Source organism: Lontra canadensis, unplaced genomic scaffold (genome assembly GCF_010015895.1).
Source record: "Lontra canadensis isolate GAN:19392208 unplaced genomic scaffold, GSC_riverotter_1.0 scaffold7, whole genome shotgun sequence".
Taxonomy (NCBI): Eukaryota; Metazoa; Chordata; class Mammalia; order Carnivora; family Mustelidae; genus Lontra; species Lontra canadensis.
In genome coordinates, this window is record NW_022631001.1 from 30998885 (window position 1) to 31022734 (window position 23850).

Here is a 23850-nt window from a genome sequence, read left to right on the forward strand (position 1 = left end):
TTAGCACATTCCTGGTCAGGTCAGGGATAACTCAAGCAGCATGGGCCACCATTCCAGGAGTGATGTCTGCTCTGTTCGCCTGTGAATACACAGAGCTTCATGCAGCACCTGGCCCTCAGGAGGCACTCCCCAGTTCTGCGGTGGTTGTTGAATGAGTACGTGAGTTGCTCGTAATTATCCCGGCAGGAGCTTAGCTTCTGCAAAGCAAAGCATTTAGTCATGATTGGACTCATTTGATCAGTGAAGACAGCCATGCTGGTTAATCCAGACCTGGATTTATAACCTAATTTGGTGTTTTGGCCTCCAGCAGGGTATAGCCGGTGCGGTAGGTGTAGTTTGGGGCCAGGGGTGCAGAGTGATTGTGAGAACATGTTCCCCAGGTTTGGGAGACCAGCCTCTCCCTGCAAGGGCTGTGCTCTCTCGGACGAGTCCTAGGGGGCCCTGGGGGGCTCACAACTGACTTTCACTCCGTCTGCCAGGGGCTTCAACACATTTTGCTTAAATCTACAGCTGGCTTGTAATTTCGGCCTCAGACAGTAATTACAGCCGCCAGGGTTCCTTGGAGAGATAATTACAGAAAGGATTCAGCACATTCATTTTATCTACACACTTAACCATCAATTAAATCATTACCGCCTAATCCTATTCCAGAGTCTAGAAATGTTCTGTGAATGTATAATTTTGAAGGCATGAAGTTTGTTTTCAGATGGTTTTAAGTGAAAAATTGCCCAATTTCCAGAGTGAATGGAGGCTCGTGTGTGTGCCCCCCCCCACCCCGCCCCGGTGGAGGCAGAGCCAGGGCTATTCTGGTCCTGCCTCCCTAAAAGTCCAACCCGGGACCAGGACCTCTGGGCTGAATGGACATGCAGGGCAGTGCCCAGCTCTGCCTTTGATCTGCCATGGAGTTCCTGATTTTCCAGAGCAAGATTACTACAGGGACCTAGAGGTCAGCTGCTCAGAACAGATGAGAGGGTGGCTCATATTCCCAACAGGCTCCTAGGAGGGATATTTTGGGAGTCCTGGACTCCCATCCACTAACTGAAGGCCAGGATTGAGGTCTTTTCACAGGGGGGATCCAGAAGAGCATGGTATGAAAGACACAAGCTCGAGAGTCAGACCACTGGGCTCCTGTTTTGGGTCCACCGCTTCTGAGCTGTGTGTCCTTGAGCATGTTTCTGAACCTCTCTGAGCCTCAGATTATTCATCTCTATAACGGCACAGTAATCAGCTTTCCCAAATGGAGCAGCTTGAGACTTAATGAGACAGTCCCATAGCATGTTTATTTAACACAGTGTCTGCCCTTAATGGATGCTGGGTAAATTTTGAAATTGTTTTACTTAACATACAAGTATGTCCAGGGGAAGGAGAGAAGCAGAAGGAAAAACCAGATTGTCCAAAATGTGCTCCCTCTAGGTCCAGTGGCCTCTGAGAGCAGGTGGCCCAAGGCCTCAGGCTGCGCTTCCCAGCTCGGGCTTCACAGCTATGCCCTCAGGCTTCAGTCTTACTCCGTGGTGACCCACTGTCAGGAGCTCCTGATGGCTGCCTCCCTCTGTGCCCCTTCTGCACTGATCCTGCCCTTTCATGGCTCCCACTGGCTCTCAGAACGAGCCTGCTTTCCTCCTACGTCTCTAACTGCCCTTTTGTGTCTCCTATAGTGAGTTGGTGGGCTCACCATTGGACGCGGTCATGCCCAAGTTTATGTTTTAAGCCACTTTCTGTTTCTTCTATGCCACACCTAGCAGCTTTTGGGGGTCAGCTAGGCCAGAGAGATATTTCTTTTAATAGGCAGGGCTTTCAGACCAAACCAGCCTTTGAGACTCTGTACCTAGAGCAGGGATCCCAGAGGTGCTGTGGGCACCATGGGGCCCTGGGAACGTCCCTCATTTTTTTTTTTTTTAATTTGACAGATGGAGATCACAAGTAGGCAGAGAGGCAGGCAGAGTGAGAGGGGGAAGCAGGCTTCCCACCAAACAGACAGCCCGATGCGGGGCTCGATCCCAGGACCCCGAGACCATGACCCGAGCTGAAGGCAGAGGCTTTAACCCACTGAGCCACCTAGGTGCCCCGACGTCCCTCATTTAGAGGCCAATGTTTTCAGACTGCTGCCCCACTCCTCGCCAGCCTCTGGGCTCAGCCCGCCCTGCCCTTCCATGCACAGATGTGCCCTTTCTCCTGAAGTTGCTAAAAAGCCTAACTCATGTGGCTGGCTTTGCTCCTGGCGTAAGCAGCAATTACGTGGCAGCCCCAAGCTGGGAAGCAGCCCCAGGCGCAACACCATCCAGGTGCCAGACTGGCTGGGGGCACCCCCAATCCACAGCTGTACAGCCAGGACTGCAGGAAAGGAAGAAGCTCCCAGCCAGGGATGGCTCGGGGCAAGGTATCCAGTCCTGACCTTCACAGATGATCGTGCTTATTATTAAGAGGACACAAAGTGAAGATCATTTTTTAACCACCTTTACATTTTTAACCACCTTTACACCTAGAGTTGTAAGGATTAAATGAGTTAATAAATGTTTTATAAGTTTACAAATAAACTCTTATAAGAGTGCCTGATGCCTAGTGTATTCTCAATAGACATGAATTATTATTGCCATTATTTTTTTTAAAGAGTTTATTTACTTGACAGAGAGGGAGTGCATACAAGCAGGAGGAACGGCAGAGGGAGAGGGAGAAGGAGGCTCCCTGCACAGCAGAGAGCCTGAGGCAGGTCTCCCGTCCCAGGACCCTGGGATCATGACCTGAACTAAAGGTAGACGCTCAACCCACTGAGCCACTCAGGCGCTCCCATTGTCTTTACTGTTAAAGGAGAAGCCAGGCTCCACGTAGCTTATACAGTCCTGGCTAGAAACACTGGGCCAACCCTGACCCTCATGCTTTGGGACCCGTCGGAAGGGCCGGTCCTCCTGTCCAGGAGTGTCCAAGCACAGTGGCCTCGTGACAGCTTCCCGATCCCTAAACTCAGCATTTGGTATCACAGGCACCACGGAGTCATCCCTGAGGAACCTGGATCCTGACACTTCCCAGAGGCAGAGAAGGAAAGGTCTTCCCTGCCCATCTTCCCCCAACACCGCCACTCACATGGCCTCTGTGTGGAGTCCCTCAAGGAGAAGCAGGAGCGGGATGTTCTGTGAGCTCCCTGTCCAGGAGCGCGAGGCCGTACCTCCCAACTTCTTCTCCCCTCTTCCTGGGTAATGTGAGGGGGTGGTGCCTGGCCTGCCTCTCCGTCTGTGATCCCACCTTGACCTCGGTCATTCTCCCAGGCCTCTTACTATGACTCCTGAATAATAAAATGCCTATCCTGTGGACAGGAAGGACCCAGTCCTTGGGAAGAACGAGGGGAGGAAGCATAGGGCATACCTTGACACTAGCATCACCTGGGATACCCACCCTGGGTCCCAGCAGAAAACCTGACCATGCCTGCAACACAGCTGTCCTCCTGGGGCCAAAGGGCACACATATCCTGGTGTCCTTCTGCTTTGGCCTGTGGGGTCTGGCCACGTGAAGTGTATGTGAGGCTGCAGGACATGTAACTGGCTGACGGAACTGGGCCTTTCAGTGCGGTGGGATGTTGTGTTTTGGGGTCTGACCTGACCAGTGTCGACCTTGTACCCAGAGCTCCCTTCGCAGCAGGAAACAGAGGCAGCCAGCTTCCCTGTGCTCCAGTAAACACATCCAGAACTTGCCTGCCCTCAGCGGGTCTTGCCCTGGCACCTCACCCCAATTCTGTCTTTTCCTCCGCCTCTCCCAGGCTTCCAGGGAGAACCCCAATTCCTGAGAGTGCACACAGAGGCCTTCACACCCTGGCCCCTCTCTCTCTGCCTGGAGGCCCAGGCCCTCACCGCACCTTGACGTTTTATGCCCAGCCACACCACACAAGCTGCTTCTAGGATGTGAGCACACTGCTCTGTGATGTCCCTTTGCTTTTTGCGTGTGCTGTTCCATCTGTCTGGGATGCCTACCCAGAACTTCCCTGCCAACGGGTGCTTCCTTCGGATTCAGCCCACGCATAACCTCCTCTCCTCATATCTGTACATTTGTGATAGTTCCCAAAATGCGATCTCGCCGTTTCATATTTGTTTTCCGGAATAGGCCATGAACTCCCTGAGAACAGGAAGTGGCTCTCATTCGTCTGAGTCCTCAGGATTCGGCAGGGAGTGGGTGCTTGGTATTGGCTGGCAGAGACGGAGAGGGAGGGCCCAGCTTTGCACGTGCTCCGGGGAGGTGCCCAGGCCTTCCCTGGCTCCCAGGCTGGGCGTCCTTCATGGCCGGCCGCTGCGTGGTCTCAGCAGACGCCAGGGTACCACGTGAACCCGCTGCAGAGCCGAAGGGAGAAGCCCTCCCTGGCAACATCCCCCGCCTGGCTCCACAGTGTGAGCTCTCCCTCTCTGGAGGGGCTCTCAGGGAAAGTCTGTAAGGCCTACGAGGAAATACAGCGGGGCGTCAGGGCCCCCCCCAACTCCAGGGCAGCTCACACTTCAAGATAATCTGGTGACTTGGCTCGGGAGGCAGCAGAGGCAGGAGATGGAGAGGTGGTGGTTAGAGGCTGTGCCCTTCAGGAAGGCATCCGAGACCGTTCTGCCAACAGCCTCAGCCGTCTGATGTGTGTCCTCAGGTGGGGACCTGCCTGGAGGCCGGGGTGGGGGGGACATGTCATTGCCTTCAATGGCACCTGTGAAAAGGGTGCCCCCCCACCCCCAAGGCGGAGACCCGCCCTAAAGAAGAAAGCAGCCCATGCATGTGCTCGCGCTGGCTTCGGCAACGGGACGGGCCTGAGTTATCGCACTTTCACGCTGTGAGATCCCACTTCAGGCCATTCTGAAAATGGCAGCTGTGCCCACTGTGTTTCCAGCGCTGTGTCGTGCGTGGTTTTGTTTTCCAGACTTACTGAAACCATCTGACAAAGCAGCAAAATCTCTGTTTCGGAGAGTTGAGACTCCTAAAATAACTCATCTTTTATGAGTCCTCCAACATCCTTTTCAGGAGGCACAGTGAGTTAGAGGCCCCTTCCCTGCAGCTTTCCCAGAGATCTGAGTCTCTGTCCCGAACCCCACAGCCACTGTCCCCAGCCCGACCCCAGCAGCTGGCTGTGGTTCCACAGTGGGATGGGCTGGCACCAGCGTGAGACCCCCACCTGGACTGGTTATCGGTGCAGGGCGATGGGCAGAGGGGCCTTCGTCGTCATAGAATGAAGGGGGATGGCCAAGGATGTTCCTGGTGGTAGCAGGGAATGGAGGTGGAGGGGAGGCAGGAAGTCTGACAAAGGGTGGAGGAGCAGAGGCATCGGGGGCAAGAGTGCCACCACCCGACTCTGAGAGCCCGGGGATGCACGGACCTAAACCACCTTCTGCCGAGAGGGCTGCAGAGTTGTGGCTCCAAGGGAGAACCCATGGCAGGGAGGCAGGTGGAAGACTTGAACAGAGAGTCAGGGATGTAGACGACGGCACACGGAGAGCACCAGAGGAGGGCTGGAATTGATTCAAAGAGGGGGTTCCTCTGGGGAAGCGGAAATACAGGGCAGGAGATGAGGGACAGTGTGGAGAGATGAGCTGACTAGACAGTGGGGGCAGAAGGTGAAGGAGGGAGGCCTGACAGATCCAGCCCCAGGGAACAAAGTTTGCCTCCCCTGGCAGAAGGACCAGGGTGTCCTGGGGTGGGAAGATAAAGTCGCAATCCTCCTCAGACCAACTGCCCTCCCAGAGCTATTTGCAGGGGACTTGACCTGAGCCATCTCTCATCCATGCATTGTTCATCACCTGGTGTTTGTGCGTCTTGGGTCTAGTGTGCCTGTGCCCTTTCCACCACCTTAAACCCTTCCCTGCCTGCCTGACCCCCATCTCCCCTCCTTCTGCCCTGGACTGTGCCCATGTAAGCTGTTTGTCACCGTCCTGCCTTCTCCCTGGACTGGTCATCACCCTCCTAACAAGCGGGTGTGCCTTGCCGATAACACAGTGCCTCAGATGCAGAATAGCATCCTGAGAGCTTCCCTGCATCGAGCACCGACTGTGTCCAGGGCACCGTGCTCAGCACTGTATGTGCATCATCCAATCTCGCCCTCACTCTGGGAGGTAATCAGTATTATCGCCCCAGATGAAAACACTGAAGCTTGATTCGGTTTTCCAGCATCTGGAGGCAAAGAAGTGGTAGAGTGAGCATCCTGAGGCAGGCTGTGTTATTTGTCCATCGTTACGTGCCCTGTCTACACTCTGCGAGGATCTTACACTCTGGTTACTCTGGAGGTGGCCCTCTGACTTGCCTTGATCAGTAGATGGGGTGACAGCTCCGAGTGAGGGCTTCAAGAGGCAATCTGTGTTTCTACGCATCCCCTCGAGCTTTTGGCTTCTGTCAGGGAATTACCAAGGTCCTGGCACGAGAAGATGCAGAAGCAGAAGCAGACCTCCACCTGTCTGGGGCCAGATCTGGCTGAGCCCAGCAGAGCTGCAGCCAGCCCACAGACCTCTGAGCAAGAAATACGTGTTCATTGTTGCAAGCAGCTAAGACTGGGGAGGTGACTGTTACCACAGCAAAAGCTGACTCGTACAGATTTTTCTGATCCATTCAGTGCTTAGGAAAGGCTCTGTCTTCCTTCCCTCATCAAGTTGAATCAGGCAGCCTACAGCTGTTCCAGTTGCTTTCTTCTTTCTCTTCCTGTGCCCTCTTCCTAGAAAAAAATCTGCACGTGCCTACACATAGCAAAACTCTTAAACCCACTTCTCTGCCTGTCAGCTCGGAAGACGCAGCTGTGGCTGTCAGAGGCGGCCGCGCCTGCGCACCGTTAGCCAGTGTATGGGTCACACAGCTCTGCTGCTTCCCAGAGCTTTGTCCCTCTGTGCTCTTAGCACTCAGCTCAGTTAAGAATGTAGAAGTCAAACAATGCCAAAGAACTTCTGCAAAATTCTTCTGTTTTCATCCCGCTGGCACTAATTCCCTCTCCTGCATGATCTCACATTGCCAAATGATTTGTCATGAAAGGGTTTTTTTGTTTTTTTTTTTTTGCTAATTTACTTTTGGCTGTGTTGCTTCTGCCATTTCTTCCCCACCTAATCATCTGCTGACCATAATTTTCAAAACCAGTAGGACACGCAGTGAACAATATGCAGTAAAACTGATTAACTGAAACCCTTAAAAAAAAAAAAAAAAAAAAAAAAACCTAAAAGCTAACGGGAGACTCTTTGTAGCTGTCATGTTATGTTCTATGGGGTTTTTTCCGCAAATGTGTTTTTAAATGTTGTATCCTGATGAGACTACACTTCATAGCAGCAAAGACTTTATTTCTATAAATAAGAACATGATTTTCTCTTAATGTGAAAGGCTCTGAAGTGTGAACTTCTGTTCTGCCTCTGCAGCATTCCTTCTGACAAAAGGACCCTGTTTTCCTCAAGGACCCAGCCCGCTCCCTCTGTGCCCCTTGCTCTGGGGGGACGTAGCCACACCCTCCACTCCAGGAGCGTATCTGTGGTGCCCCAGGCTGTGGCTGGTTGGTACATTCGGGCTTTGGTTCAGGGTGAGGACATGACCCGATTAAGGCCCAGGGATTTTGCTGGAACTGTCAGGAAGAGTCACGTCTTCCCACTGGGCCTGGAGCCGTGAGGATACAAGTGTGGCATCGCTACTGCTATGTCGCCATTGCACAGAACCTGTCCCAGAATGGAGCAAATCAAAGCAGAGCTGAGTCAGGATGTGGAGAAAATAAACATGAGTCCAGGTGACCTTGTCTAAATGTCTGGAGGGAGGGAGAGATGGAGAGACAGACTGAGACACTATAAGGTCATCTTGATGTCACTCAGCATCTCAACACTCAGCAGCTCAGGGTGGAAGTGACCAGCACCTGACCAGCACAACAAGGTGAAGAGAAAAGTGACAGTAGGTGGCTGGAGTGGGGAGCCTCAGATGGCAGTACAGGAAGGGTAGCCGACAGGGCCCAGGCCACAGGGGCAAGTTTCAAGACGGACAGAGACAGGCAGAGTCCCTGGGCAGAAGCGGCAGCCTGAGACTGGGGCCAGACACTGACCAGTGAGAACAGGGCTCCACTGAGCAAGTAGGTGGCCCTGGGACCTGCAGGTGAGCAGGGTGGCCCAGCTCAGGGGAGCTGCAGGGGTAAGTCAGGGGCCCCCCTCATGCCTCTGACTCAGGAGGTGCAGGCTGCTACAGGGAGCTTGGGAGCCCAGGACACTTGGCGTGTGGAACGGTGCCAGTGCCAAGCATCATCCTCTTTTAGTAGATACTCATTACAGGTCAGAGAAACCAAGTAGAGCTAGTAGAGAGGGAAATTCTTAGAATTCAAGAACAGAAATGTATCTAAGTTCCAGGAACGTCTGGGTCTGGCACCTGGAAACTCTGGGGAAACCAGACGACATTTATTTTCTCTTTTACTCTGCTCTCTTCTTTTTACCTCTACTACACTTCTCTCTCCCACCTGTCCCTCTGTCTCTCCGTCCCTGTCCTCTACTACATCTCCCCCGTCCACACATGCGCACATACACATCTCTGTCTCCCTCCATATTCTCATTTCTCTCCTTTCCTCTTTCTTTCCCTCCCCTACTTTCTCATAGCAGATCTCTCATTCCCCCATCTTGGGTGGGGTGCCCGCTGTGGCCGGGACAGCTGAGACAGTGGGGTGCAGGTGGGAGAGGTAAAGGGAGAGCCATGTCTTACAAGTATGGCTTCCAGGACTCATTGCTGTAGTGGGGGCCACAGCAGGTGATAGGAGAAGAGAGGGGGTTGTCAGCGTGAGCCAGGAAGACCCTCCAGACCCTGTTCCTCTAATCCCCAGGGCCTGGCCAACAGCATATTTATCATCAGTTCCCACAGCAGTCTTTGGCTATTCTGATGTCTGCCCTCCCACAGTCGTCCAGCCAGCGTTCCCTGAGCACCTGCCACGGGCCACATGCTGTTCCACACACTGGGATTGCAGCCTTGAGGGTGGAACTCACATTCTGGCAGAAGGAAGCAGACCAACCACAAACACATAAACAGAAATAGTTCATGATGAGTCCAAGGATGAAAATACACCAGAGAGATGTGATGGGGTGAATGGGGCCACCTTGGTGGTGGGAAGTGACACTTACCAGAAACCTGGGACAAGAAGCAGACAGCAGAACAAAGACTTGGGAAGAGCAGAGAGGAGGCCGTGTGGCTAGGACACGTGCATCCCAGCGAGTCTGGGCCAGGGCAGGAGGGCGGCTGCCCCTGCTATTCTGCTCCCCCCGCCCCTCATCAGGAGCCCCAGGGGCCAGGAGTTGAGCTTGATCTCCTCTGCCTGCCCCCTCTGCCAGCTCATTGCATCTCCCAGGCCAGGTGCTCCAAGCAGAGCTGAAAGCTCAGCTTCTCCACAGGTAACACCAACCCCTAATTCACCCAGGAAGAGCTGCCTCTCCCTGTCCTGGCTCCATCCGCCATCACTTTCCCCCCTTCTCCCCGTGTTTCCAGTGGGGAAACCCCTGATGCAAGTCCGGGGTCCTCATCTTCAGCCTGTCTGAGCCCCCACACTTTGTGTCCGTCCTCATTGACTTCCCTTCCCCACACGGCTCGGCGAGTCCCTGTCTCGCAAGTGCTGCTGTGGCTTACCCTTCCTAACCCCAGCTGCACTCCGGGTCTTTCTGCTGGTCCTCCTCAGAGGTCTCAGACCCGCTTCTCCAAGCTGCCATCCTCTCTTGTGCTGCTTACCCCCGGCCTGGGCCCAACCTCTCCGGAGTTCCCAAGGCCCAGCTAGTGCCCGGCTGCAGCATTTAATGAAACTTTCCTAAGGGCTGAGGGTGACATGAGTGATTGCAAGACAAACAGATCGTAGGAAACTGAAAATTCGCTAGCCAGGGAAGGCAACATCTGCCTCAAGTCATAGCTGTCCCTGCCCCTGGGAGACTGCCCGCAAGGGAGACACCACGTCATTACTCAGGATAATGATGTCCTCCTGTGATGTCAGCCTCAGGCCAAGATGGGTTCTGGGCTTTACCTGATAATCCAAGTCCCCCAAGGGATCCCTGCCCCCAGGAGCTTCTCCTCGGCACCCCGCAAACACTCTCTAGGTGGTTCCTGCAGCAGGGAGCTGGGCTGAGGGAGATACGAAGCTGAGGTCAGCAGTCTTTCCACTCACCAAGCGGTGAGTGTGCCCAGAAGGGCTCCTGTCTCTAATTCCCGCAAAGGCCCAGTGTTAACAGCATTGTGGGGAGATACAGTCCATGGCCCACTGTCAGTCAGATTTTTCAGAAGAGAACAGATACTTAGATAAAAGAAAATTGTGCTGATAGGGTTTTTTTCTGACATTGTGGGAAGCTGAGATGAAAAGTTAATGGTAGAAATAATACCCCAAAATGTTGATATTATTTATAACTTCATATAAGCCCTCTAAATCCTTGGGGGAAAGAAAGTATCTTCTATCATATCCTCTTTTCTTTTTTAAAAAATATGTATTTTATTTATTTGAAAGAGAGCATGAGCAGAGGGAGAGGGAGAAACAGGCTGAGCAGGAAGCAGGGAGCCCATGGTGGGGCTCGATCCCAGGACCCTGAGATCATGACCTTGGCCAAAGTCAGACGCTCAAGTGTGTGAGCTACCCAGGCACCTTTGTCATACAGTCTTTTCAAACAACAAACACATTTGAGGATCTCTCTCTCTCACACAGGAAAGTAAGCTGCAAATATTACATTTTTTGAAATTACCACATACCTAACTGACTTTTCAAAACGAGTTTGTGTTCAACCTGTTCGCTGTATTTATTCCATACATCAACATTCCAGAGTTTAAGCTTATTCTGAGAATTTCTCCCAGGAGGAACACATCCATACTCACGCCTAGAGAAGGGAAGGGGAACATGATGGGCCTGGATAAGTGGAGGGGGTGCTTGAGGCCGCTTTCTCTCTCAGGGCATCACCACCAGCTATAGATTCTAAAGCTGTGCTCTCTGGCCTGTGTAAACTCTGGGCCTGGATGACCATCTGGGGCATATCTGCTAACATGAATATCAACCAGGCGGTTGGGGTGAGGCTGGTCCCCGTAGGTATCCGGGAAGGAGGCCCCCAGGGCCTGCCATCTCTCCCTCAGATACTCTGTGGAAGCGGCATCATCAGCCCTTTGGCTGTTTCCTTCTCCTTTTAAGCCACTCTCCTTAGGAAGGAGAATTCAGATGTTACCAGGTCTCTCTCCTTCCAAAGCTCCCACAGGCTGGCCATGGCTATTTATGTTCCCTAAATTAATTTTCTATTTTTCACCTTTTCTCCTGATGCGTCCTTAACCAACAGCACCTATCCTCCCTTCTTACCACATAAATGCCATGGAATTCTCAGGGTTCAGTTGAAATGCCACTCCTTTGTGAGGTCTCGGTGAACGACACCCCACTTAGCAGGAAGTACTCCCAGGATACTCTGATGGTGATTCATATTGGCCACTTAGTGCCTCTAGCTTTTGCTTTACAGTGAGTGAGATTCATGTCTTCTCTCTTGACTGTGAAGCCCTTGAGGTCTGAGATTACGTTTCCTCCCCATGCTGAAGAGCAGGGGCTTTCATTGTTCTCTCAGTTGATGTATTTAGCTGACATGAGCTCATTGCTGGACCTTCGCTACAGATGGTGACTGAGCCTTTCCTCTGTGGTCCATAGAAAAGTTTCTAGCATGTGATTGTCGATAGGCAGGAGGGGACTGGTCGGTGTGAGAGTCCCAAGCAAGGGTTGAGACACCGGCAGTCTTCATCTGGCTCTTCAAAGTGTATAGAAGCATCCAGAGGAGGGGGCAAGTTACCCACACATGCACCAGGCTGAGTGCGCCTACCTACCATTGTCAGGAAATGAGAGCTAGAGGATACTGGAATCTTGCTCTTTAGCCAGAAAATGCCTACCATCCATAAGTGGTGATATCCTGGAGTCAAGGTCATAGGTGAACAGATCGAGCCTCCATTTTGTTGTATAGTAAACACTGGTGAGTTGGGAGGCAGATAGATGACTCTTCATTGTCTCTTTGGTATTTATGCTTGTAGCTCTTCATTATTTTTCAGAGCTCCATTTGTCCCTTTTTAGGAAATGCTGAATTTAAATACTCTGGTCCTGTTTGAGGACCAGCCAAACAGACTTATCAGGAGCCAAAGCCAGCCGCCTCCTCCCCATCTTTACTGACCGACACTTGTGTAGGGCCAGCGTGAATGAGGACTGTGAAGTCAAGAGGGATGCTTCAGCTGCTCCTGTGTCACTCCGCCCTGGGTTCCTGCTCTCCTGTGTGCTCTCCCGTCCAGCCTCTGCACTGCTTGCAGACTCCAGGTCCTAAAACACAAATCTGACCATGATCCTCCCCTACTCCACTAGCTGCCCTTTGTTCAGACCAAGATCAGGTTCCCTATCCTGCCATTCCTGGTCCTTGGCGACCCTGCCTCCATCTCTTCCTTGTACTGTATTTTGAAGCCATGCCCAGTTTCTGGTGGTCTGCTTCATGCTTTTCATTCACCCCCATGCCCTTCCTCCTGCTTTGACTTCTTTTCATGCTGTCCTCTCTGCCTCTTTGCTTGGCCAGATCCAGCTCATCTTTTAAGCATCTCCTCAGTTATCATGTTCTTCAGGAGGCATTCTGCAGATCATCCTACTATGAGTTCAATGTCTTCTGTACATGTTCTCTCCCACTGGTACCCTGGGCCTACCCCTACCATAGTGTTTGGTGCCACTTGATATTATCCGTGTTTGTGTCATCCACAGCCCATCCAACTGCTCCTTGAGGATAGCAATTACTATTCATTGTTGGTTTAACCAGTACCTGGCAAAATGCCTGGCACAAAGTCAGCATTGAATAAATTCTTGTTGGATAGAATTCCAATTTCTTCCATCTTACAACTTAGAAAATGATAGTTGATTTGTTAGATGGACTCTGCATATCATATTTTCAGAATTATAGCTACAGTGGTTCTGTTAATGTATAAAAATAACCCAGGGCTAGCTCGCTCTGAAAGCCAATGAAGTTCCATTTTCCTGAAGAGCAGATGAGCTCTACCTTCCTTCCAGCACACAGTTCTCCAAATGCAAGTCATCACCATGAGAATGACCACAGTGCCCAGTCTTTGTTCAGATGGGATTTGTGGCAACAAAAAAGCCCACACAGTTCTCAAAAGGGTCTGGGCAGGGAATCATCTTAGTTTAAAAACTGGTCAGAAGAACCATGACCATCTTCTCCAGAATTTCTTCATGTTTGGGCTCCTCATGCTAGCTGCTTATCTCCACACTCTTTCAAGATGCCTCTTCGCACTATTTGCATCATTCATTGTCGATATTATGGCATTCTGTTCAGGTGGTGCTCAATCAAGTTTCCTTTGGAACAATCACCTTGCAGAGGGATGGGGCAGATTCAGTCATTTATTTATTTATCAACAAATATTGATTGAGTACCTATGATGGGTATACATCTGTAAGAAAAAATAGACAAAAATTCTTGTCCAAGTTGAGCTTATATTCTAGTGGGAAAACCAGGAAATAAACATTGTAAATGAGTATATTATGTGTTGTTGAAGGTAATAATCACTAACTAATGAAAAGAAAAATACAATAGGGCAAGTAAGGGGGACCAGAAGTATCGTAGTGGGTTTTTTGTTGTTGTTGTTGTTGTTGTTGGTTAGTTGGTTGGTTCGTTAGTTTTTTTTAAAGGGGGGAGATGATCTTCATAGAGGTGTTGTAGGTCTCATGGAGAACTGAAACATTTGAGTAAACAGTTGAAGGAGATGAGGGAGGAAGCCATGTAAGTATGCAGGCTAAGAGGTGGCCAGTACAAAGACCTTAGGGACATTTGTACAAGGAGTCCTGAGAACAATGTGGGGGATGCAGAGTGAGGTAGGAAAATAGGAGATGAGATCAGGAAAGTTAACAGGCATGTAGGGCTCAGATTACGTAGAACCTAATAGATCTTTTTTTTTTTAAGATTTTATTTATTTAGTTGACAGATGGAGATCACAAGTAGGCAGAGAGGCAGGCAGAGAGAGAGGAGGAAGCAGGCTCCCCGCTGAGCAGAGAGCCCAACTCAGGGCTCGATCCCAAGACCTGGGATCATGACCCGAGCCGAAGGCAGAAGCTTTAACCCACTGAGCCACCCAGGCACCCCAAACCTAATAGACCTTTAAAGGACTCTGGTTCATAATCTGAGAGAAGAGGAAGCTGTTGCAGGATTTTATAGAGAGATGTGACATAACCTGAGTTACAACTGATTCCTTTGATTCTGTGTTGAGAATAGACTGTAGGGGGCAGGGCTGGAAGGGGGAAGATCACTAGGAGTCTACTGCTGTTATCCAGATGGAAACTGTAGAGGCTTGGACTGGTATAAAAGTGGGGTAGTGATGAGAAGTGGTTACATTCTGGATACATTTTTGGAAGGAGACTGAATAGGATTTCAGGATGTAGGGTATGACAAAGAGAAGTGGAGGATGATTTCAATGTTTTATGCCTGAGCAGCTAGAAGTGAGCTGAGGAAGACAGCAGGTAGAGCATCTGTGCAGGGCAATCAGAAGTTGCACCTACTGAGTTTGAGGTGTCTATTGGGTAATCTATAGGGAGACATCAAATGGAAGTTAGATGCAAAAATCAGGAGTTCCAGAGAAAGGTCAAGCTGATGTAAAGATGGTTGACATATAAATGGAGAAGAGAAGAGGTCCAAGGACTAAAAACTGGGACTAAGAAGGAGAAAATCATTGAAGTTGTAAGAAAACTAGGAGCGTCCAAAGACAAGAGAGAAGATACTGTTTCCAGGAGAAGGAAATGATCAGATCTCAGATGTTGTCAAGAGGTCAAATAAGATGAGGACTGAGAACTGACTTTGAGTTTATCCATGTGCTGGATATTGGTGACATGGGATACTGGGTTGATGGTGTCCTCCCAAAATTCTTGAATATCTATACAGAAACTTTTTGGGGAGTAGAATCTTTTTGGATACATTCAGTTACATTAAATTGACATCATACTGGATGAGGGTGGGTCCTAAATCCGAAGACTAGTGTCCTTAGAGTAAGAAAACGATGTGGTGAAGACACAGAGCCAACAAGGGGAATGCAGGGCAATGGGGGAGCAGAGATTCCAGTGTGCGGCTACCAGCCAAGGATCGCCGGCAACCACCGGGAGCCAGGAGGGGGCGAGGAAGGATTCTTCTGGAGAGTCTTTGGAAAGAGCACGGCCCCACTGACACCTTGAATCCAGACTTCTGGCCACCAGAACTGGGGGAGAATAGATTCATATTGTTGTAAGCCACCCAGTTTATTGTATTTTGTTATGAAAACCCGAGGACCCTGATGCACTTGGTGCCTTGACTTGGGCTGCTGTAACAAAACAGCGTAGACCGGGGCTTACACAACAGGCATTTATTCCTCACAGATCTGGAAGCTGGAGGTCAAAGGTCAGGGTACTGGCATGGTTGGGTTCTGGTGAGAACTCTTTCCCTGACTTGCAGATGGCTGCTTTCTCCCTATGTGCTCCCATGGCGGGTGGAAAGACAGCAAGCACCAGCTCTCTGATGTCTCCTCTAAGGGCTCAAAGCCCTTCGTGAGAGCCCTACTCTCAGGACCTCATCTCACCCTGGTTACCCCGCAAACGTGCCATCTGCAAACACCATCACATTAGAGGTTAGGGCTTCAACATATGAATTTTGTGGGGTACAAACTTCATTCCATAGCACTCAATAAAGCAGTCATTTTACATTTCTGTACCTTGATTTCCTCATCTGTAAAATGGGGATAATAATAGTATAACCACCTCAGAGAACTGTGGTGAGGAACAAGTGAATTAATAGATGTAATAGTCTTATATAATTCATACCAAGTGCTATGTAATATTAACTATTACAGTGATTGATAAATCCCATCATTTTGTTTTGAAATTAAAACACTCATTTTCACTTGTTCTTTGTTTAATTCTCAATTAGCTCATTAACTGGGCAGATTATATTTCCCTAAACTGCTAAACACTAATTTCACACTTAATCAAATTCTCTTAAATGTTCTAAATTAAAGAAAAAAACTTCATAATCTAGCAAAGAAAATTCTCCTAATATTTAAGCACTGTTTCAGGAATCGATTGGCTAAATTTCCTAAACATTTCAAACTGAAGCCACAAATTTAAAGTGTGATTATGTCCAACACTACAAACATCCAACACAGTAGGTGTTAAACAGAATAATTTTCAAGCACTGTTAACTCCTTATTTTTTAAATAAATTTTATTTTTTTTTAAGCAGTTTTAGGTTCATACAGAAAAACTGAGTAGGAAGTATGGAGAGTTCCTGGGACACCTGGGTGGCTCAGTCATTTGGGGTGGGCATGAGGATTCCTAATATATTTTGCAAAGCTGGGTTAAGTAATAGTCAACAAAATCATGAGACTTTTTATGGTTTTTAAATAAAAATTGAAAATATGAGTGTAACAATAATGAGCCCATATAAGATTGAATCATGTAATGAGTCACTTCAATTTCTGACAAGCTTCCTAGTTCAAAGCCCTTAGATACTTCCTGTAATCAAAACCCATTTTCAAATTCACAGGAAGATATTATCTAATGATCTACCCAATCTTTTCATGTTCTTAATTTGGGGTCAGTTTCATTGGCCTGTCTCACATCACCTGTCATTTTTGTGATCGAAATGTCACTTCACATTACAGTTTTCATTGAAACTGTTCTCATCTTTGGTTTCAATTCAATTCAAACGGGATCTGTATGTCTCAGGACAATTGAATTCACTTCAGTGTCCCTCTGTTCTGATAAGATTGTAACCACTATTTCCTATTGATGCCATTGAAGGTCCTGATGCCTTCCAAACCCCTGGCGCAGCCTGGGAGGTCAGATAACAAGGACGCTGCTGCTTCTGCCCCCTGAGATGGGTGTGGTGCCAGCCCTGGAACCAGCTAGGCCAGGCTTCTGGCCACCAGTTGGCACCACCATTGCTCTCCCTGGCGCTGGGGCCACAGTCTGTAACCACCCCATCTCCCCACCAAAACCCTACTGGGTCAGTGCTCTTCTGAACTCTAGAAAATCTTTCCTTATACCTCAGTTTATAGGAATCTTGGCTGAGAAACAGCCCATTCAGTTATAAGAGTTTGGAAAGGTGTTATAATTTGCTTATTTTTATTTGTTTGTTTGTTTGTTTGTTTTGTTTGGGTTTTTCCAGTATTTCCCCCAGCAGAAGTCAGACAGAAGGGGTTGGGCCCCAGCATACTTCACCCATGCCACACTCAAAATTGCCCATCTCCTGTAACAACTACTTTTTTTCACACCTGAATTGTATATCTGACATGCCCTAGGAGAAGTTCATTTCCAAGAAGCTTCTCTTGCAAGACCCCTGATAGAGATGACCCTACCCTTCCACCAGACCTTGAAACTCCTTTGTCTTATCCTCTTGTGGGCTGGCAAAAATATTCTAGAGTCCTGGTGTCACTGTCTAGAGTAGGAACACAAAGGATACTGGGACCAGCCAGGATCAGAGCCCAGAAAATAAACCCAGCTAAAGAAGAGGGAGACCCAGCTGAAGAAAAAGAGAAGAGGCCCCTCCACACCATTCCCAGGAACTGAGTTTGATTCCAGCTAACTGCATGTACAAGGAAACTCACCAGGTGAGCAAAACCTAGCTATGGAGGTCAAATCCGAGCTATACTATAATTTGGCCCCTGGCAGCATGGTCTCTGCTAATGGTAGCCCTGGGTATGGAGACTGGTAAAACATTGGCTAGAGTAACAGCCCAGCCATCTAAGCAGGCTTCAGATAAGGCCAGAACACATCAGGTTCAGAGGTGGTCTCCTAAGGCTGGGAATTTGGGGAAAGCCCTACCCAAAGCAGTGGGAAGGATCTGCTCAAATGGAAAGAAGAAACTAAGGTTAGAACAGGGAAGACTGACATCGTGTGTAGAACTGAGGGTGCAAATTAGGTACATATGCAGGTCACTAGCTGGTGCAATCCGGAGAAACAGAATAATTAAGTTGTAAGCCATAAGAGGGCTGTGGCACTTGCTGCATGTTACTGGCTCAGAATAGCGTTGCTTAATGTTGTTTCATCTGATTCAGAGTACCTAGAAAACCAAGGCAGAAGCTCAAATGTACAGACGGGACTTACAGACTGAATTTAGAATTGATGTAATTTCTGAAGCATAGACTTTGAAGTTAGAAGTCTTGAGTTCAAATCCCAGCTCTGACACTTAGTAACAGTGTGACTTTGGGCAAATTAATCTTCCTGTATCTTTGTGTCCTCCAGTAAAAAACCTCATAGGTTCTCTGTGAGGCCCTTTTAAGGATTTGTAAAGTTCATATCCTGCTGCCTGGCACATGATAGGAACTCAGACACTGAAGGAATAATAGCAGCACAACAAACTCTTTGGTGGGGCTAAGCCTGTGGACATTTTGCCTTCCCAGACAAGAAGGACTGAGGGACTGACAAGCTGGGCCTGCAGATAGGGGTCTCACCACTGAGAGAAGGGGCTCTGGGAAGATCCTGCCAGATGTGGGTGGGTGGCTGGGAAGGAGGGCCATTCCGAGGGTGCTCCAGAACATTAGCTGGCCTGGGAATGTCATTTCGAATCCCAATAGAAGACAAATATCCATTCACATTTTCCTTCTAGACTCGAACATTCCCCTTCCAACAGCCAGGGGCATACTTCTGAGTCGAGGAGTATAGTCAGGTATGGCTGTCAATCTGCAGTGTCCGCTCTGGCTTTCGTTACTCACTCTAAGTTGCAGCCTCATGTGCGAGCATTTGATCCATGAAATGCAGTCCACATATTCCAGTTCCAAAATGTTTGTAGCTTTTCCATGGTTAATATATATCTATTTGGTTATTGCTGTGTCCTTGGCAGTGACTCTGGTTTTCTCTCTGGGCTGGCAGCATTAATACCCTTAGTCTGTACTGGAACGTGCCCTGAGTTGAAATTAAATGGTTGCTGCACTGAGTGTGAAACAGGAGAGATCCAGCTGCTCTAATGCTGGGCTCCACTGGAAGAGCCCATCCTCACAGCTTAGAAACCAGGAATGGGGGTTGCGCCCCACAGATACCCCCTCTCCGCTCCCCAACCTTGTGTCCTCCCCCTCTACTCCTCATCCCCAAGCCTGCCTGTTCCTCTAGTGAGCCATACACCTCGCCTGCCTTTGTACCTTTGTGCAGGCTCTTTCCTCTACCCCAAATGGCCTTCCCTTCTTCTCTCCTGATGGACTCCCCTTCAGCCTAAGTGGCCCAGCTTGACTTACCTTTCAGAGTCCTCTCTATGGACCTCCTCAAACTCTCTTCCTTCTTTGCTCCTGCGCGTTCTCTGCACGCCTCTGTTACTCAGCTTCTCACCTTGTAACTTCTCCCCCGGTAAGCCCGTTGAAAAAAGTGGGGGTATGTGTCTTACACGTGGCATCTCCAGCATCTCGGGGACACTGTGTCCCCAGCATCTATCACAGTGGCTGGCACTTGTTAGCTTACACATTGAAAATATATGCATGATTACTACAGCTTTACAGTATATCTTGAAACCTGAAATTCTGATGCCTCCAGCTTTGTTCTTCTTTTTCAAGATGCTTTAGCTATTTGGGGTCTTCTGTGGTTTCCCACACACTTTAATATGACTCGTTCTAATTCTGTGAAAAATGTTACTGGCATTTTGATCGGGATTGCACTGAATCTGTAGATGGCTTTGGATGGTATGGACATTTTAACAATATTAATTCTTCCAGCCCACGAGCACTGGGATATCTTTCCATTTGTTTGTGTTGTCTTCAGTTTCTTTCATCAGTGCTTTCGTTTTCAGAGTGCAGGTTTTGACTTCCTTGGTCATGTTCATTGCTGGATCTTTTATTCTTTTTGGCGTAATTGTAAGGGGAGTGTTTCCTAATTTCCCTTTCTGCTACTTTGTTATTAGTGTATAGAAATGCAGCAGATTTGTGTATATTAATTTTGTATCTTACAACATGACTGAAATCATGTATCAGTTCTAATAGTTTCTTTGGTGGAGTTTTTGGGTTTTCTGTATATGATCTGTCATCTGCAAATAGTGAAAGTTTTACTTCTTTCTTACAAATTTGGATTCCTTTTATATCTTTTTTTTTAAGATTTTATTTATTTATTTATTAGAGAGAGAGAGAGCACAAGCAGGGGGAGTGGAAGAGGGAGAAGTAGGCTCCCTGCTGGGCACAGAGCTCGATGTGGGGCTGGATCCCGGGACCCTGGGATCATGACCCGAGCTGAAGGTAGACAATAAGCTGACTGAGCCACCCAGGGGCCCCCTTTTATATCTTTTTTGTCTGATTGCTACAGCTAGGACTTTCTTATTATGTTCAGTTAAAGTGGGAGAGTGGACATTCTTCTTTCTGATCTAAAAGGAAAAGCTCTCTGGTTTTCACCACTGAGTATCACGTTAGCTCTGAGTGTGTCAGATATGGCCTTTATTATGTGGACGTATGTTCTCTCCAAGCCCCAAATGGTATGGTACTGACACAAAAATAGACACATGGTTCAATGGAACAGAATAGAAAGCCCAGAAATAAACCCATGCTCATATGGTCACTTAATCTATGACAAAGGAGGCAAGAATAGACAATGGGCAAAAGGACAGTCACTTCAGTAAATGAATGCTGGGAAAACTGGACAGCTACATGCAAAAGAGTGAACCTGGACCACTTTCTTACATCATACACCAAAATAAATTCAAAATGGATTAAAGACCTAAATGTGAGACCTGAAACCATAAAACTTTGAGATGAAAACATAGGCAGTAATTTCTTTGACATTGGCTTTAGCAACATTTTTCTAGATTTGTCTCCTCAGGCAAGGGAAATAAAAGCAAAAATAAACATTGAAACTACACCAAAGTAAAAAGTTTTCGAACCATCAACAAAACAAAAGGCAACCTACGGAGTGGCAGAAGATATTTACAAATGATATGTCCAAAAATAGGTTAATATACAAAATATGGAGAGAACTTCTATAACTCAGCACCAAAAAACCCCTGCAAATAATCCTATTACAAAGTGAGCAGAGGACCTGAATAGGCATTTTTCCAAAGAAGACATACAGCTGCCCAACAGGCACATGAAGGGATGCTCAACATCACTCATCATGAGGAAAATCCCAACAAAACCATAAGGAAATAACACTTGATGCCTGTCAGAATGGCTAGAATCAAAAACACAAGGAATAACAAGTGTTGGTGAGGACGTGGAGGAAAAGGGAGCCTCGTGCACTGTTGGTGGGAATGCAAGCTGGTGCAGCCACTCTGAAAAACAGTAGGCTGGTTCCTCAAAAAATTAAAGATAGAAATACCATATGATTCAGTAATTTCACTAAACTCCAAAGAAAATTCCAGAATTCTAAAGAAAAATGAAAACACTAATTTGAAAAGATATATGCCTCCCTATGCTTATTGCAGCATTATTTACAATAGCCAAGATATGGAAGCAGCTCAAGTATGGAAACAGCTCAAGTTTGTACACACACACACACACACACACACACACAAACACACACTCACACACACTAGAATACTATTCAGCCATCAAAAAGAGTCAGAGCTTGCCACTTATGACAATGTGGAGGACCTAGAAAGCAAAGCAAAGTGAAATTAAGTTAGACATAGAAAAACAAATACCATATGATTTTACTTATATATGGAATCTTAAAAAACAGAACACATGAATAAACAAGTGAAAAAAAGACTCTTAAATACAGAGGACAAATTGGTGGTTGCCAGAGGGGAAGGTAGTAGGGAAATGGGTGAAACAGATAAAGGGGACTATGAGATACAAACTTCCAGCTATAAAATAAAGAAGTCATGGAGATGAAAAGTACAGCAAAAGGAATATAGTCCATAATAGTAAAATAATGCATCCTGGTGAGCATGGAGTAACGCATAGAATTGTGAATCAATATGTTGTACACCTAAAAGTAATATAACCCTATATGTTAATTATACTTCAATTTAAAAAATAAAAATATATATATGGATGAAAACCAAAGCATTCTTTTTGTTTCTTCTTCCTACAGAAACGATGACTATTGGTAAGAGGATTCTTTGCGCCAAGGACACAGTGGGACACCCACCTTACAAAGATCTTAAGTAACTTTTCCCATCCAACAACACCCAGACGACTCCAGTGACCAAATGCTGAGCTGTAACCACAGCAATAACTGGCCCTCTTTCTGGATTAGGTTTGGTGAATGTGAATGGTCTGGCCATCTTCCAGTGGCCTAAGGTGGTGTGCTACAGGGGGAGCATGACTGTCATGGCCAAGAACCAAGGTTGGACTACGGAAGAAACCACGTGATGTAGTGGGAAAACTAAGAGTACCCTAGAGCGCTAGGACTCTTAGTGACTAACATGAGGCCCTTGGTGATGGGGTCACAGCACCGCCCTGGCAGCGTCAGTCTGACACGATGTCATTTGCTTGAATGCCCTGGAAGGACCGAATATGTAAACATATATCCAGGTGCTAAACAGGCAGCAGATCTAATTCACCCTGGACTACATTTGAGCTAGTAACTGTCTTCAGAAAATAATTTTACCCCAAGAAGTGCTCCAGCTTTGCAAGGAATAGCCCCAGGAGAGTAAGAGGAGAAGCAGGCTGTTCCCCCGGAAAAAATCTAGTGCAAGGAGGGCTGATTCACAGCAAGTTCACTGCCCCCTCCCATGCACATGGCAGAGAGTACCAGTTGACCGTAATCCTCTCTTGTGCTAAACCCACATTCTGAGGAGTCAGAATCCCGGGCAGTGTTTTCTAGATGGTCAGCAGCCACTTCCCAGCAACTGCTGTCAACGTTAAAATGAAAGTTACCTGCTGTCTCTGTTAGAGAGGCCCGTGACTCAAGGGCATAAGCGTTCTGGAATACCTTTCCCGGGCATGGTTGTCCTTGGGGGGAACAGCCGCAGGAACAGGTGTACTGTTGTATAAGTTGACGGAGAGGTAACACAACCCTCCCCCTGAGGAAGGCACAGCTTTTGGGCCTTCTTGGCCTCTGTGCTCTCTGGGGTATTTCCATATGCAGCAGCCCGGAGGCATTAGCCCTGGGCAGCCAAGATAGGCTTCCTTTCACCTCCAGACACATATCACTTTCACAGCACTTGGGGAACGGAAATACCTACAAGAGTGAAGGTCAAGGGCTCTCCCCGGGTATCTCATTCATTACTCAGCTTCCTCTGTGACCACATCAGCCAGCCCACTGCCAGCTCTGCTCCTCATCCTCATTGCTTCTGCCTCCATACAAATGAAACCAAAGGCCTTAGCGTACCTTGGGGCAGGGGAAGAGGGGTGGCTGTGACCTAGTGGTCCTCTCTCTCCCATTATGGGTGCAAGGTACCCCAACCACACATTGCACCACTTCTCCAAGATAACAACCTAGGAAGCTCATTGTCTTCATTTGAATTAACATTTCATTGTGGGACTACCTGGGTGGAAGCAGGATCATTGCCTGTCTTCAGAAAGTTCTTAGTGCCACAGCTGCCTGGTGAAAGACACTCGACACTGATCTCACATCTAAAAAGGAAAGGGGCCTTTGGTTGTGTGAGGCAGTGTTAACCACACTCCAGCTTCCCGCGTTCCCCAGCCTGCCTAGTGCATTTTCATCTCTGATTGGCTTTCTACCACTGGTATCCAAAGAGAAGCCAAGGTTCTGCCTACATCTGACCATATGAAAAGAACTCATCTTTCCTTGCCCAGAGTTCTACCCTGCCTCTTCCTCCCCATCACACATCCTGCACCTTCGAACCAAAGCGTGACGGACTTGTGCCAGCAGGACAGCCAGTAGAAATACTGTCTCTAGAGCCAGGCAGATGAACCCAGAAGAATGGTCCCCGAGAAACCAGACTGGCCCCGAGAGATATCAGGCAGCCATTCCAATAAACTTTGACATGTCCTTGGTACTGAGAGCCTGGGTAGGAGGTCCCGGGGCAGCTGT

The 23850-nt window shown here is 48.2% G+C and overlaps 1 protein-coding gene across 1 annotated transcript in view; it reads left to right on the forward strand.

Moving 5' to 3' along the window:
* Positions 1-22839, forward strand: part of SYT9 (synaptotagmin 9) — a 196584-nt gene extending 173745 nt beyond the window's left edge. The window contains exon 7 of the mRNA XM_032853372.1: positions 21943-22839. Within this exon, the coding sequence (XP_032709263.1) occupies positions 21943-21951 (9 nt within the window). The 3' untranslated portion in view covers positions 21952-22839. The remainder of the gene's footprint in view (positions 1-21942) is intronic.
* The last annotated feature ends 1011 nt before the right edge of the window (positions 22840-23850 follow it).